Source organism: Ambystoma mexicanum, chromosome 1q (assembly GCF_040938575.1).
Source record: "Ambystoma mexicanum isolate Mex_15411 chromosome 1q, UKY_AmexF1_1, whole genome shotgun sequence".
In the NCBI taxonomy this organism is placed as follows: Eukaryota; Metazoa; Chordata; class Amphibia; order Caudata; family Ambystomatidae; genus Ambystoma; species Ambystoma mexicanum.
The window spans coordinates 194,147,473-194,162,028 of record NC_090922.1 but is presented as its reverse complement, the minus strand read 5'-3'; the positions used below and the strand labels follow the sequence as shown (position 1 = coordinate 194,162,028).

At 49.0% G+C, this 14,556-nt stretch overlaps 1 protein-coding gene across 2 annotated transcripts in view; it reads right to left on the bottom strand.

Moving 5' to 3' along the window:
- TSEN34 (tRNA splicing endonuclease subunit 34) overlaps nt 1-14,151 on the bottom strand; it is a 229,371-nt gene extending 215,220 nt beyond the window's left edge. The window contains exon 1 of one of the 2 annotated variants that reach the window (XM_069637307.1): nt 13,867-14,151. In XM_069637307.1, the coding sequence (XP_069493408.1) occupies nt 13,867-13,978 (112 nt within the window). In that variant the 5' untranslated portion in view covers nt 13,979-14,151. The remainder of the gene's footprint in view (nt 1-13,866) is intronic. The other variant, XM_069637317.1, reaches the window with a different exon arrangement.
- Between the last annotated feature and the right edge of the window lie 405 nt (nt 14,152-14,556).

Here is a 14,556-nt window from a genome sequence, read left to right as displayed (position 1 = left end):
GGGTGGCTCTGCTTAGGGGAGAAGGGATGAATACGCTGGATTTGTCAGTTCTGTCAATCACCACCGTCTCCTTCCAGTTGGAGGAGCTGCATGTCTCCCTCCAAGTCCATAACTCCTGATAAGGTTCCCCAAAGTTCCTCCCCACCCTGCACCACTGGCATCTGTGGCAAGAGTGATCAGACCGGATTGCAGGTGCCACTTCCATTTTACACAACTTCTGCAACAACCACTGAAGGCCAATTGCACAATCCAACAGGAACAAGAATCATCCCAGGTCTGCCCGAACCTGCACCCCAATGATTGTCAGAAACTGATTTAGCACCAGACAAGATTTCCCTCAATGGACCAAAAAGGCCAGTTCACTCAGGGTAGCTTGCACCCCTTCTTCCAACCGAGGCTTCGAGGGAGGTTTCAGCACCTATCGTCCAGGTAGGGAAAGACTTGAAACCACTCTACGTGCAGCAAAGTCACCACCAGGGAGGAGGCCTTGGTGCACCCCCTCAGGGCAGACAGTAGACCAAGCGGGAGAGCCTAGAACTGGAAATGAAACCACCTGCCCCCAAACTACAAAACTGCTAATGTTCTAATGCAACCTCTGGATTGGGATATGAAAGTATGCATCCTGCAGGTCACCCATGGGACTCGAAGGACAAGCCCCAAACAACAGAACACACTGCCACAGAAGGGCACACAACACCTCTGTCCAGTCACAAACATATAGATCCACAAATGTCCCTTGAAATAACTCTGGCCTCCCACACCTTAAACCAATTTCTCAGTAAGCACTGTAACCCTCCATTTATTTTTAAATGTGTTTATTCGTTTTCAAATAACAGTTATTAATGCAGCATATCTTGGAGTGACAATCTTGATACTGCACTATCACTTTAATGTAGGTAATGAAAGCAAACTTAATGCATTTAAACAAAACAACAAGAGAACAAATAGACTGTCTATGCATATACCAGGTACATACATCCGTTAAGCTCGAGTTAGTGTTCTTGGTTCAGGGACAATATTGCATTGAGAAAGCCATATGGCCACCAACTGAGGGAGAGCGAAACCAACAGGGTACCCAGTACCATGAGTAGCAGGCGGTCCACAGTACTGTAAAGCCAATAAAAGATTGTTAAGTCTAATCTTTCATGGTGGTTTGTCATCGGACAGGTGGAACATGGTGACCACAAGAGGTTTCCAGGCTTCAAAAGGTTCCAGCATGGGCATCTTCTTGGGTTGATAACGACAAGGTCCATGCTTTTGTTTCTGCTTTGCATCAGGTTTTGAAGTCTAGAAGCCAGAGGAGTTTATATTGGGGGGGCCTTTAGGTAACTTCCAGCTCATGGTGATCGCCTTTTTGCAATTATGCATGCAAGATGCATGAACTTGATGACATTTATATTTACTTTGCCTAGGATAAGCACCCAGTAGACACTAGTGGATTCCATGAGTATCTAATAACCCTGGCCGCCCTGCAAGCAAGCCTGCTCAATTTGAGACAAGAAAACCTGCACTTTAACACATTTCCAAAACACATTAATGAGCCCTGCGTCGTCCTGGTCGCACCTGAGGCATGTCGACTGTATATTCTTATAAAATGTAGCCATTCTTTTAGGGGTCATGTATTTGTATTGAAGCACATTCATTTGGAGCAGCCTGGAGCTAGCAGTTCGAGATCCACGTTTGGGAAGCCAAGCACTCTATCCCATTCTATGTCAGTGAGTTCACAGCCCAAGTCTGCTTAAAACCTCAGTTTCAGGCCGGGGTCCCTGTGCTGGTACCAGCCAGCAAGCAGCTGTAGAGCCGGGCTACGGGCCTCCAGCCATCCTCCAACATGTACTTCAATGCCCATCTGTGCCTCGCCACCCCATCAGTTTCATATGCCCAAGAAACGTACCCCTGGGCAATCTTGACTGTTGCTTTCAATGAACTATGTCCCTAAATTGGCCATAGTAGTACATGTACCCCCATGTGTAAACACCCCAGTCCTCCCAGCACCTTGCAATTACCAGGTCATCTCTGTTTGTACAGATATCTGCCACTATTGGCACATTGGGCGAGTAGGGGAAACGTACTTTGAGTACTTTAATTGCTCTGGACCAAATCCGTTCACCCAGTCCAACAGTGTTCCTTACAGGGATTTGTTAGATCAATGATATGTTGGAGTCTGCAAAGGTTCAGAGCAGTACTACAGTTGGTCAGTGTGTACCAACGCGGTGATGACTTTACGAAGACGTATCGCCAACACATTTTTGTATCTTCACGCTGTAGTTCCAAAGGCTGGTAAGAGTCACACCTTTCCATCGGTTTCCTGGGTTTAGGAATGGGCATCACCAAGGTCTCTCTCATGCCGGTCGTGAGTATGCCATGGTCGTAGGCTTCTTCAAAAACCCTTAGGAGTACTGGGGCCAGGGTAGAGCTGTAGGTTTTGTAAAATTCTGGCAAGAGCCCATCAGTGCCCAGTGTTTTACAAGTAGAATGGAGGCAATTGCCTTGCACAGTTCTTACGTGGTAATGAGTTGGTCTGTGAAGATTTGCTAATCATCTGCAAGACTCAGGAGTTGTATCAGTGAGGAGGCCTCGTCTATGTCCTCTTAGGGGACCGGGTTGCCGTGACTGTATAGCTGAGTGTAGTAGGAAGCAAAGAGGACATTGATTGCCTGTTGGGATCTCCACAGGGCTCCACACTCGTGGAGCATCGTGGAAAGGGGCCTGGGTTGTTCGCGACTACAGAGCCATGCTAGTAACCTCCCGGGTCTATACCCAAATGGTCACGAGCTATCTGTGAGGCAGAGACACATTTGGATAGTCTCCCCCATACCCTCTGGCACCTGGAGCGGGCTTCTGCCAATTTCCCTTCAATAGCCCTGTGGCCCAGGCATTGGATTTCCAGTGTTATAATTTCCTCCTCTGTGGACTCTAGGAGTATTCAGTGAATGCCCCCAGTAGTAGCTATAACCTGGCGCCTAGTTACTACCTTCATAGCTTCCCAGATGGTGCCCCAGCTTACCACACTGTCAACATTGGGTTAAAGAAATGTAGTTAGAAAATCTGACAACGACTTCTTAAAAGCTGCGTCAGCCAGCGCATCAACAGTCAAGCGCCATGTCGGAATAGGGGGTCTAGGGTCCGTAAAGATTCACTCAATCATCAGAAGGGAGTGGTCAGACATTGCGCGACCCATGTACTCCACACTGCTGAATTATATGAGATGCCCTGACCCAACAAAAAAGTAGTCAATGCACATGTGCCGTCTATGAGGGGGCGAGTAAAAGGAGTAGCCTCTTGCGGCCGGGTGTAAATCCCTCCAGACATCCACCAAATCTAGGTCATTAAGTGTCCCATTTAGAGCAACCGTGGCCAGGGGGTGTGAGGAATCTATCAATCACTGTGTCTCTAACACAATTAAAGTCTCTGCCCCAAAACATAAAACCTTTGTGCCTAGTAGCGACAGGATTACATAGCACGTGCACAGGGAGTTTGTGATTCGGGAAGTACGAGTTAGCAATACAGATTTCCCTGTTGTCAAGGTATCCCCTAACGATTATGCATCTCCCCTCGTTGTCCCTCTCCATTCCCAGTAAATGGAAAGGCAGCAATCCATCAATCCAAGTGAGCACCCCTCTGGCAATCCTAGAGTATGTGGCACCATATCCTGTTCAACCCCAGCGGGCCAGGTGCGCCTCTTGTTCTTCGGGGAGCAGATGTGTCTCTCGAATTAATGCTATAGATGTTCTTTTGCATTGTAGATAGGATTTTACTCTATTTCTGCATAAGTGTGAGCCCAGGCCACACACCTTCCAAGTCATTATTCTATTGATGGCCACTGTTGCAACAGATGTCGGGCGGCCCCCCTGAGTCCCAGGCGTCTCCTCCCATATCCCTTCTCCATCATCCATGAACCGGGTAGGCTCCCATACAGCATGTGCGACGCCTAAAGCGACGCCTAAATGGCTTCCAGTTTAAGTGACATCTTTAAAGTACCCCAGGCTAGCAATCTCTGTGCCCTTCCAATCCACCAGACAGGGACCTTTGGGAGTCTCAATGTATGGACTAAACAGAAAAACCACATTAACAACAAAACCCAATAACAACAGGTTGTTCAGGCAGTCCTCTACCTCCAAGGCTTGGCTCGGCCATTGTGTACCAGGTAAGGGAACCAGCAACAGGCTGGTGCCTAGTATCAACTAGAAGTGGGTGAATGAGACCCGACAGTGGGTAACTGGATTTCACCACCACCGCAATTTTAAGTGCATTAATGGTGTTCATACTCATTCTCACAGTGGGAAAAACGAGGTCAAATCACGATAGGCCTCAGCCTTTCCCTTAAGGTGCGTCCAATAAAGTATGTGGGTTCCGTGACAGTCAACTCCTCATTCAAAGTATTCTCGCCACAGCCGATGAGCTGGTGCGGCTCGGAAACCCCGAGCAGATTAACAGGGAGCCATTAAGCCCTTTGTAGGTCACGGGTCAGTGCTGTTCTTGCTCGACAGATGTGTTCCATCCATAGGGTCGCAGACTCAAGACGGTCCATGAATTGCACTTTGCCATTGTATAGTATATTCAGCCTTGCCGGGTACATGACCATGTACTTAAGTCTCAGCTGTTTGAGCCTCACTTATAGGCAAAAACGTGTTCCTGGCTCTTTTTACCGCAGGTGTATAGTCCGGGTATATGGCAGTCTTGGTAGATGGCAATATTCGAGTTGCCCATAGGTATCTCACTAGAGGTGAGGATTCTGGTGATCACTGGTCTGGGATGGGACCCAGGTGCTGGTCTCATCTGGAGGGATCGGTGTGTGCTCTCTCGACAGAGAACCCCTGCAATAGTTTGCCGAGACAAATCTCCTGGAGTAGCAGGTTTTCGATATAGGAAGTCGGGTCTGGCCCTTCGGTTCCCTGCGGCAACCCAAGCACATTATTTCTACATGACCTGCCTTCCGCATCCTCTGCTCGCAATTCTAGTTTTGCCTTTCGTCTTTCAAGGTCTTTAACCCTCACTTCCAGGTCTTTGGTGCCATCAGCGGCTTCCTTTAAAAGCACCTCAGCAGACATGACCCTCTCAGCGGGCTGTCTGACGTCCTGCCGGAGAAGCTGTACGTCGATCTTCACGTCATCGCTAGAACTTGATTTTCTTGTGGGTCTTGTGCTGTAGTACGTGTCCTGGCGGCTGATCAATGCTACCCGTTTGGGGGGTATTGCAGTGTTTTCCCTGGTTCACATAGGACTCCAATGAGAGTAGGTTTGCCTTTACCCTTTGTAGGCGACATGGTATGGAGTCGAGTAGTAGGCTGGCCAAGGTGTACGGTGCACCACCGCATAGTCCGACAGGTATAGGTTGATTTGAACTATGTCCCAGGGTTTACCCACCATTAGGCCCAACAGCTGCAGGTTAAAATGCCCCGTCCCGCCCCCGAAAGTAGCATGACAGTGTGTGCAAAGTTTGAGAGGCAAGTGCACTGTGGGACACTGTTAGTGGGGTACTTGTGCCAGTGTTTTTCAGGGGGTAGGGGGCCTGGAAGCCAGGTAGACCCCCAGCATAGGCTCACACATGCCAGGCAGGTCAATGTGTAGAGGGGGCATTCAGTAGTACTCAGCAGCTGGCATTGGATCCGCCCACGGTCGCGTTTTCCCTGTACTCCAAAGGACTGCTTGGCAGAGGTTAGCAAGCTGAGTGCGATCGTCTACCGGAGCTCACAATCAATGTTTTAAACCGTAACTGGATCTCAGCGAGGGTAGTCAAGTGCCTGGCAGCTCCTCCCTCGGAGTACGTATTGCAGCAAGATGCGTAGGGCCACGGTGGTCCACTGTGCCTCAATCTACGGTGGCAGATCAAACCCAGGGAGGGTAGGCGGTGTTGCAGCAAGTTTTGCGGGAGGCTTCCCAGCCTGCGTGCCCTGCGGCATTCAGCTCAATGCAGTAATGTTACCAGGATAATGTTGAGAGTCCTGAGTACCGACAGGTATTCCTTCAGCAGGAATGGTGGCAGGGAAAGCCCTGCTCGATGTTATCAGCTCAGCCCAGACACACTTCGAATCCGTTCTGAGGTCCTCAACAAGTTGTTGCGGTGGTCATCTTCAGTGCTCGATTGCGAGCCAGATTTCAACCGCTGAAAAGCTCAGATTATTGTCAAGGGTAGGACTGGGCAGGTGGGCGCTGGTTTCCCCACATGTGAGTGGTTTTAGATCTAGTAATGAGCAGCATTTGCCACCGCTATGAGGATCTAGAAAGAATCATGGTGGGAGCTCTATGCAGTCCCAAACTCACTGCATGAGCCCAGGCCACGCCCCCTGCACTGTCACGCTCCATGCTGGGCCGGCACCAGGCATTGAGGCCCGTGCTCTTGGGGGTTCTGCAGCCACCAGCTCCTGCGAGTGGAGGAAGCAATTCAAATTGCTTTTTTTTATTTTATTATCATTTTGTTATACAATCCAGCAATATAATCATCACCCCATCCCAACACATAATCATAGCAACATTGTGAAACCCATTGAACCCTGGATGGCCCCCCCAGCCCCTTTCGAAATTAAACCCTAATCAGTTGGAAGCGTAATAAGCTTTTTTGATTACGCAACACCCTTAATCATCAGAAACCGTCCTTTCATTCTTCATTTATAGGCTTCATTGAAGGGGGCCCATTCAATGCCTCTGCTTGATGCCCCATCGTGCAGTTGTGCTGTTACATTTTCCATTTCGTAAAGTTCTTTGGCCTTTTTCGCCGACATTTGCTCCGTCGGGAGAGTTTCAGATTTCCACCGTATAGTTATGCAGGCTCTCGCCGCCAGGAGCAAAAAATGAGTCATATGTGGTACCCTTCTCCACCGATTGTCCTGCAATTCCAGGCCAAAAAGAACCAATCTGGGATTGTTGTTCCACGATACCCCTTCCACCTTTTTGATCCAGCCCAGGACCTCCCTCCAGAAGATTTGCACCTTGGGGCAGGACCACCACATATGCCAGTAGTCTGCTTCAACGTTACATCCTCTCCAGTACATTGGGCTTGTGTGGGGGAACATCTTCGGAAGTCTTTTGGGGTCCCATTGCCACCTGTGCAGCAACTTCAGCCCATGCAATTTATATTACGCCGAGATGGCTGTCGTATGGGCTCCCGCACAAATTTGGGACCACAGGGCATCTGTCACCGGTGAGCCCAAGTCTTTCTCCCATCTCCTTCTCGGGCCCTCTACTTTGGCACCCTTAGCTTCAATCAGGGCTATATACAACTTGGAAATGAGCCCCTTTTTGCTATTCGACTCACTCAAAATGTGTTCCATGGGGGTAAGGTCCCTTTGTAGTTGTCCCTTCCATTTCCCTGCCAGCAAGGTCCCTTTCAACTGTAGAAATTTAAATACCTCCAGAGGGCCTATTTGTAGGCCGGCTTCAAGGTCTTGTATGGTTATACACCCAGACGGCTTCACCAATTGGCCTACCCTTGTCAACCCTGCCTCATACCAATTCTGGAACCTTATCGGATCCCCTATGTCATTACGAATAGGAGGGGCCCATATACAGCTCATCGGCGACGGCCACGATGCGAGTTGTTTCATTTCCCCCTTACTCCACCATAGCCGAAGGAGGGCGCCCATAGCAAAATGATTAATGACGCTACTAGGGAAAGATTTCTCGGGGGCCCACAACCATTCCCCCAACGTGACCGCCTCATTCGATAGTTCGCAATCACCACCCATTGTTTTTGCCCATCTTCTCTCAAGTGTGGCACTAGTACGCTGAATTGTGAGGCCCGATAATACTCATAATTGTCTAGCAGGCCCACCTCTCCTTTTTCCTTTGTTTGGGTCAGACAAGGGTGACTAACGGCGATCATCATGTCTCCAGATGGAAAAACACTGGCCCCGGAGGTGGCAGGGCAATGCGTGCTGAGCAATTCCTGATCAGCCCGCTCGTTGTCCGGGCAGCAGGACATCTTACCCTTTGAGAACGGGAGAGGTGTCACGTCCCAAGGAGCTCCGGACAGCAGAGGGGCTGTCACGTTGCTGTGTGTCAACAGAGCATTAGAATGTGAGCCGTTATGCACTGATGAGAGCGAGGGGAGGGGGGGGGACTATTAGCAGGGACCTTTGTCTTTAGAAATGGGAGGGAGTGATAAGTGCGCATAATGTTGCATGCTTTATGAAATAAGGACTATGGCTTTAAAGCCAAAGGGGCTTTTGTTAGGCTCACTTTGAATGCAGGAGGGGGGAGAATACTCATATTGCTCAACTTATTTCTGTGACAATGCATGTGGTGTATAGTAAGTTTACTATGAAAGGCTAGCTTATTATGTAATGTGGTTTGCTTCTAAAGGCATTGCTATGAATAAAAGATTATTTACGCACAAGAAATGCAAAGCAAAACCTTAAGAAATACATAGATCAAATAAACCTGGGAAGATGTACTCAGTTGCTTAAATTATCCACATCCCGGTTTCACCACTTAACCAATGTGTGCGATCCTTGGCAAATCATTTAATCGCACTGCGTCTTATCTGCAGCTCTGTAAGTGATTCTGATTCACTACATAGCTTATGTTAATATATCATGCTATTTTAAAAAAGCATACTGGTGACTATAGAGTTGCTTCATATGTAATACTAGTGCAATTTAGATATTTGACACCACAAAGTTATTTGCCACTTGGTTTACTTATGGCAACTTATTGCAAAGTAATTTCCACGGTGCCGCCAAGTATCAAAGACTGATGATGCTCCTTGCAATGTCTTTTTCTGTGAAGTCACATCTGTTGGTGCATCCCATATGCAAATTAGGAGGTTTGCATGTATTTTGTACCAGAGCACCTGGACAGAGCCCTCTATACACGAGTTTCCTGCAGATTTTTTTTTTTTATTTGTTAAAATGCCATCTGCCCCTAATATTACCAAAAAAGTAGATTGGGGCGGATCACCGAGCATCCAGATTTGCGGGCTCATTAATGTAAGCTGCACTGTGCGAGCACACTGTGCACACAGAGCAGATTACATTATGAAGCCCGCAAACCTGGGGACTCAGTGATCATTGCCTTTCCCAAACAGATACTGGTATTTGTAGTCTTGATAAGATGGCTTGAAAAGTACACAAACCATAGTAATGTACAGGCGTGTGTATGGACACGCGTATCTTACTATGGTTAGTGTACTTTTAAAGACATGAAAGAAATTACCCCATTTTTAAACTATTTCAAACATCCGCAACAACAAATAAGACATAAACCGCAGCAACAGCACACAACATCTCCCATCGATATTCACACCAAAGCTCAGCGCACAGGGAAAACCGAACTGAAGCATCCAACAGAATACCACTTCTCTCACTTTCCTACTACTCCCTCTTCACCCGACTAACCGACCCCACCTTCTTGTTTTCAGATCTGCCTGAGGACCAATTCTATTGGTGACGGTGCGCAGTATAAATACCATTAACATGAACATCATTTGATCGGAGTTCAACTGCCAGCCCTGCCCCCTCCGAACTCTGCCTCCTCGAAACTCCGCCCCACCACCCTTGTGGGATCCCTTTCACATTCCCCCCCAACCCCCATCTCCCAGTGGTGGAAATGGATACAATTTGGTGGAGGACAGGGTCGGATTGTCCCCTCGGCCTTTCGGCCTGTGGCTGGGCCGAAATCGTCCCAGGGGAGTGGGGGCCGGTTTCTGGACATGCCTGGGCCGGTTTGCAAGAAAGGAATATGGAGAAAAAAATGCACATTTTTTTTTCTTTTTCAAAAAGCCTTTCATCCTTCCTAGGTCGATCAATGAGTACCAACACAGGTTGGGTGATATTGTATGCATATTTGTTCCATAAAAAAGAGCTTAAGCGTAAGTGCTATACAATAACATTATCATTTGGCCTTGGACATCTGCTTGGAGTCACAGTAATTTAGTGTACTTAGGAACAATGCTATTCGATGCCACTTCCTGTTTTGTCAAGGGGTGAAAGGTTGTGTTTCATTGCTTCCCGGGATGCCACGGGGTCAAATGACATCACTTCCGGTGATGTCATCAGAGGTCAAGGGTCGTGAGGCGAGGGATGGGCCACTTTTTTTTGGGTGACCGGGCCTATTTCCTTTTCCCAGTCCGACCCTGGTCCCACAAGGTCCGGGGTGGGGGTGGAGTTGGGGGGGCGTTCCCAAGGAGGAGGGTTTGGGGGGGGGCAGACATCCGATCAAAGGAAATGTCCAAAATAATAGGATTAAAAAAGTGCTATTTCTTTCATGCTGCTTCTTTTCCAAACCATCCATTCCACTTTAAACCACTTCCATGTCACTGGTGACGAGTTACTTCACTATGCGGATAATAGCTTTGACCAGTGTTGCTGAGTAAATATTCATTAAAATACACAATTTGCCTCCCATTTTATATATATTTGGGTACTATTCAAACAGGGTGATTTCTGTGCGCCATAAGCAACGTTTTCTTTTACTTGAACCACACCCGGCACAGCTCATGCAGCTCCCCTCGGAAAGCAGCTAGGTGGCTTAATCCTGTGGGATAGTTTAAATGTTAATAGGGGTATTTATTTACTAATGCAATGTTTGTCAGATACCTGTAAATATAGATTTATTTATGCAATGTTTGTCGGATACAAGTATCCGACATACATTGCATAAATAAATAACTAAACCGGGTCATGGCTGAGGACTAACTTCCTCTGGTGACTCCTTGCACGGGGTCACCAGAGGAAGTTACAGTTTGCTTTTCCTGTAGCTGCGACCTGAATCAAAGTCCTGCTGTGTACACGTAGGGGGGCGAAGCAAGCAGAGCGCTCATGGCGGCAATAAGCTGCTCCGCCCCCCTACTCCATGCGGTCACAGGCCTTTTCTTTTTTTTCTCTAAGTAACGCAGAGCATGGGTTTGCGGCGGCTGATTCTGCCCAGATCCCAGGATCCGGCTTAACATCTGGTTCCAGATCTCGGATCCGGCGAGAGCCGGCCCAATGACCAGCGCTGCCATTTCCACCACTGGTTGATAACCATCTATGTGGGGTAAGGTTGCCCAGTACCCTGCTCCAACTATGCTTCACCTGGCTGACACAGCTACCTACAATAAAAGGCACTTACCACAGCAGCCAGCTCTGTGTCATCCTTGGCATCCCAACATTAAGAACATTGCACTGGCAATGAGCTGGAGACGGCCCCAGGCCAACTGCGTAACAGAAGGGGCTGTGAGAGGGTGCAGAGAGAATAAAAAAAAAACACCCTCCCAGGAAGCATCCTTGAACCTCAGAAGCATCAAGCAACTCCGAGTGTCAACAAAGTGAGGGTGCCCATACTGCCCTCCATCCATTTAAGCCAGGACCAGTGCTTTAAGTGGGCCAGTGACTTCCAGGGTCCCACCACTTGACGGCGGGTCACTGTCCCGCCACGGCCGCAGCCACAACGGGAGATTAACCCGCCATCATCAAGTCAGGCAACTGTGACTGACAGAAGTGCAGGGCAGTCATAGCTTCGCTCAAACTAGTTTGCGCGAAGCTGTGGCTGGCTGGCACTTGTATTAGTCACTTCTCAGGAAACGCACAGCGCCCGATCCACCATTAACACCCTTTTGTCTCCACTCCCTGTTGGGCCATTTACAACGTGGGCCCGAGAGTAACAGGCACAACAGGAGTGGAGACAAAAGGGTGTTAATGTTTGACCCATTAACCCCATGACAGGACTCAAAAGATGCCCAGCCTTCTATACCACAGCTTGGTTTTGGATTTAAAAAGAAAAATGAGCAAGAAACAAAGGGGCGGCCCCAATAAGTGTGCTGTGGCATGGCTGTCTCTATAAGTGCTGGACGGGGCACTCAGGGCGGGACAGGGCGCACAACGAAGTAACAACAGTCCTGCACAGCACAGTGGAGAGGCACAGCCCACAGTGTGACAGACACTGGGGGAGGCGGGACAACCAGGGGGGCAGCCAGACTCTCGGCAGGAGACGGAGACAACGCCGGGGTAGTGAAAGATGTCAGAATAAGTACAGGCGGGAGGGACAGGTGAGGCCTTCTGAGGGGGCAGAGGAGGAGTTCACTCAAGTGAGAGGAGGCGGGGCAAGGGAGGAAGGAACGAGTGGCTAGGAGGCAGGAGAAAGAAAAAGAAAGAAAGAATAGAGAGAAGGGAGACATTAGAATAAAGGGGGGATGGGTGCTAGCTGCCCCGCTCCTCCCCTGCAACCACCCTCTCTTCCTCGCACTGTCATAACTGTCTCTTATTTCCTACACAACGCCCCCTGCGAGCAGGCATTGTGCCCTTCACACCAGAGGACACCCCAGTGCATTTAAAAACAGAACCATTTGTAAACTTTTCTGTTTGCTTGTTGGGGTGGGGGGACATGAGGGTCACTGGTAGTGCGCTTTCGTAACCAACATCTTCCACCTGTCACCTTACCCTGTCGGCAGCACACCCACGTGCAGGCGCTGGGCTCTAAAGCCATGCCCTGGCTGCAATGGCAGTGTTATACCAACTTTTTTATGTCGAGCCCCCTGAGTAAAAAAGTTGTTGGTAAGCCCCTCCCGAAATGCAAGGACTGCTTGTATTTTATATTAAAATCAGTCAACATCCTCTCTTTTTAAAAAAAGCCTCACACTCAACAGTGTAATTAAATGATTTGCCCAGGACCACACGTTTTGGTTGTACAAGCAGTGTTGCAGTATACACTTAGATCTGTAGACGAGAACACCCCTGTTCATTTTTACATGCTCTCCTTTAGGCCACGCCTTTTACGTTTAGGTCACGCCCCCAAATGAACCGCCCCTCAATGTCTAATCCCACGTAAAGCAGTGGCCAGTTAGGATGAAGATTGATCGGTGTGTGCGCGGAGGTATGGATTTGGAGTTGGCGTGGGTTCCCAGTCACAGTGGCATTTTGGGAAATGAGTTGGTGGATCTGGCGGCGGGTGAGGGTATGAGGAGGGGAGCGATTGAGGTGAGGTTGCCTTTGAGTGTGGATGAGGTGAAGGCTGTGATGATGAGACGGGTCCTGGATGAATGGCAGGAGAGGTGGGTGAATGGGGTGAAGGGCAGGTGGATGTTCGGTGTTCGTGGGAAAGTGTCGGTGGATGCAGGGAGTTCAGAATGGAGGAGGGGGGAGGAGGTGATACTGAATCGGTTGAGGATAGGTCATGTGGGGCTGAACGACTGTCTATTTCTAATAGGGAAGCGTGAATCAAGGGACTGTGCAGTGTGTGGGATACCTGAAACGGTGGGACATTTTTTGATTAGGTGTGAAAGACATGTTACGGAGAGAGAATTGATGAGGGTTCGGTTGAATGCGTTGGGAGTGGCTGAGTTGAGTGAGAGGATTATACTGGGAGGTGATGGGGAGAGAGGCAGGAGGAGGAGTAGTGTGATGTTGGATTTTGTGAGGCAGACGGGGAGGTGGGAGTAGTTGTGAGCTTAAATGGAGCCAAATAATAATTAGTGGGTACGGTGCACATCATCCTATAGGATGGGGAAGCGCCTGCGTGGGTCCGCCCACGCTTCCGATAATTAAGAAGAAGAAGAAGAAGAAGCAGTGGCCAGGACATTACTGAAGAGTGGTCAACAAACTGAGGGTTGTCCACAGTGCCCTCCACTGATGTGCAACCCTGGTAGCTTGACCAGGTAACTGACAGCACTGGCAACCTAACCAGACAGGATCACTCTCAGCACTACCCTTCTGCTGCCGTATTGGCGGAACACAACTCAACACTGGAATCCAGGACTAGCAGAAATACGGTGCCAACGAGCACAGCCGGTCTACGTCGCAATAAAGAGCAACATCCTTGATTAAAGGAGAGCGCTATCTCCTTCCCCATCTGTGCATAGCGTTTTAACTTTCATCCCACGCATCGTAACGGCAAGTGCTGGGCAGGATCACCTGCCGACTGTGCAATGAGAACAAGGTTACGTTCCATTTACCTTTTAAAAGCTCACCTTGCTGAAGATCTTCGGGACCTGTCTCGGCGCTTTGGTCCAGCGTCTCCATAGACCCTGGCTCTGTGCAGCTCGTGTCAATTTCAGCGCAAGCCATGAGCCGGCAGCAGTAGCGCTATTTGGTTTGAAATGTAGGGTCGCTTCCTCTAACGTTATCAGCAAAGTTGTAAGTCACAGCCTGTGCGTACACGTTACGTTGGGCACGCACCCGGCACCTTTACTCTAAACCCGGAACTCCACAATGCCTGCCTTACTGTGATGGTAGTGTCTAGTTCCTATTCGAAAAACGGACCATAGCAACATCACGACTACTCTTCTCCACGTGACTTTCGACGTCACCATTGTGATTTTAGTGAGCGGAAAGTGGGGACGCTTCGGTTGCCAGTGCAAGTGCAACCGGAATCTGTGTGCTTTTGGCTTGTTGCTTGCGTTAAGGTGGGCGTTTTATTAGGGATAACGGAACGTTTATGCAAGACACCAGATGGAGTGTCCGACTTTGTCGTGTCCTGCATCGTCATGATTCTGAGCGGGACCGGGAAGCCTCCGGCTGCAAGAGCAGCAGGAATCTGTGCTCTTGGTTGGCTGGCTGCGATTACAATTTGCATTTTCTTCGGGATACCGTGAAAGTTCCTGCAAGACACCAGATGGAGACGGAGGAGCCAAACATTACATTTA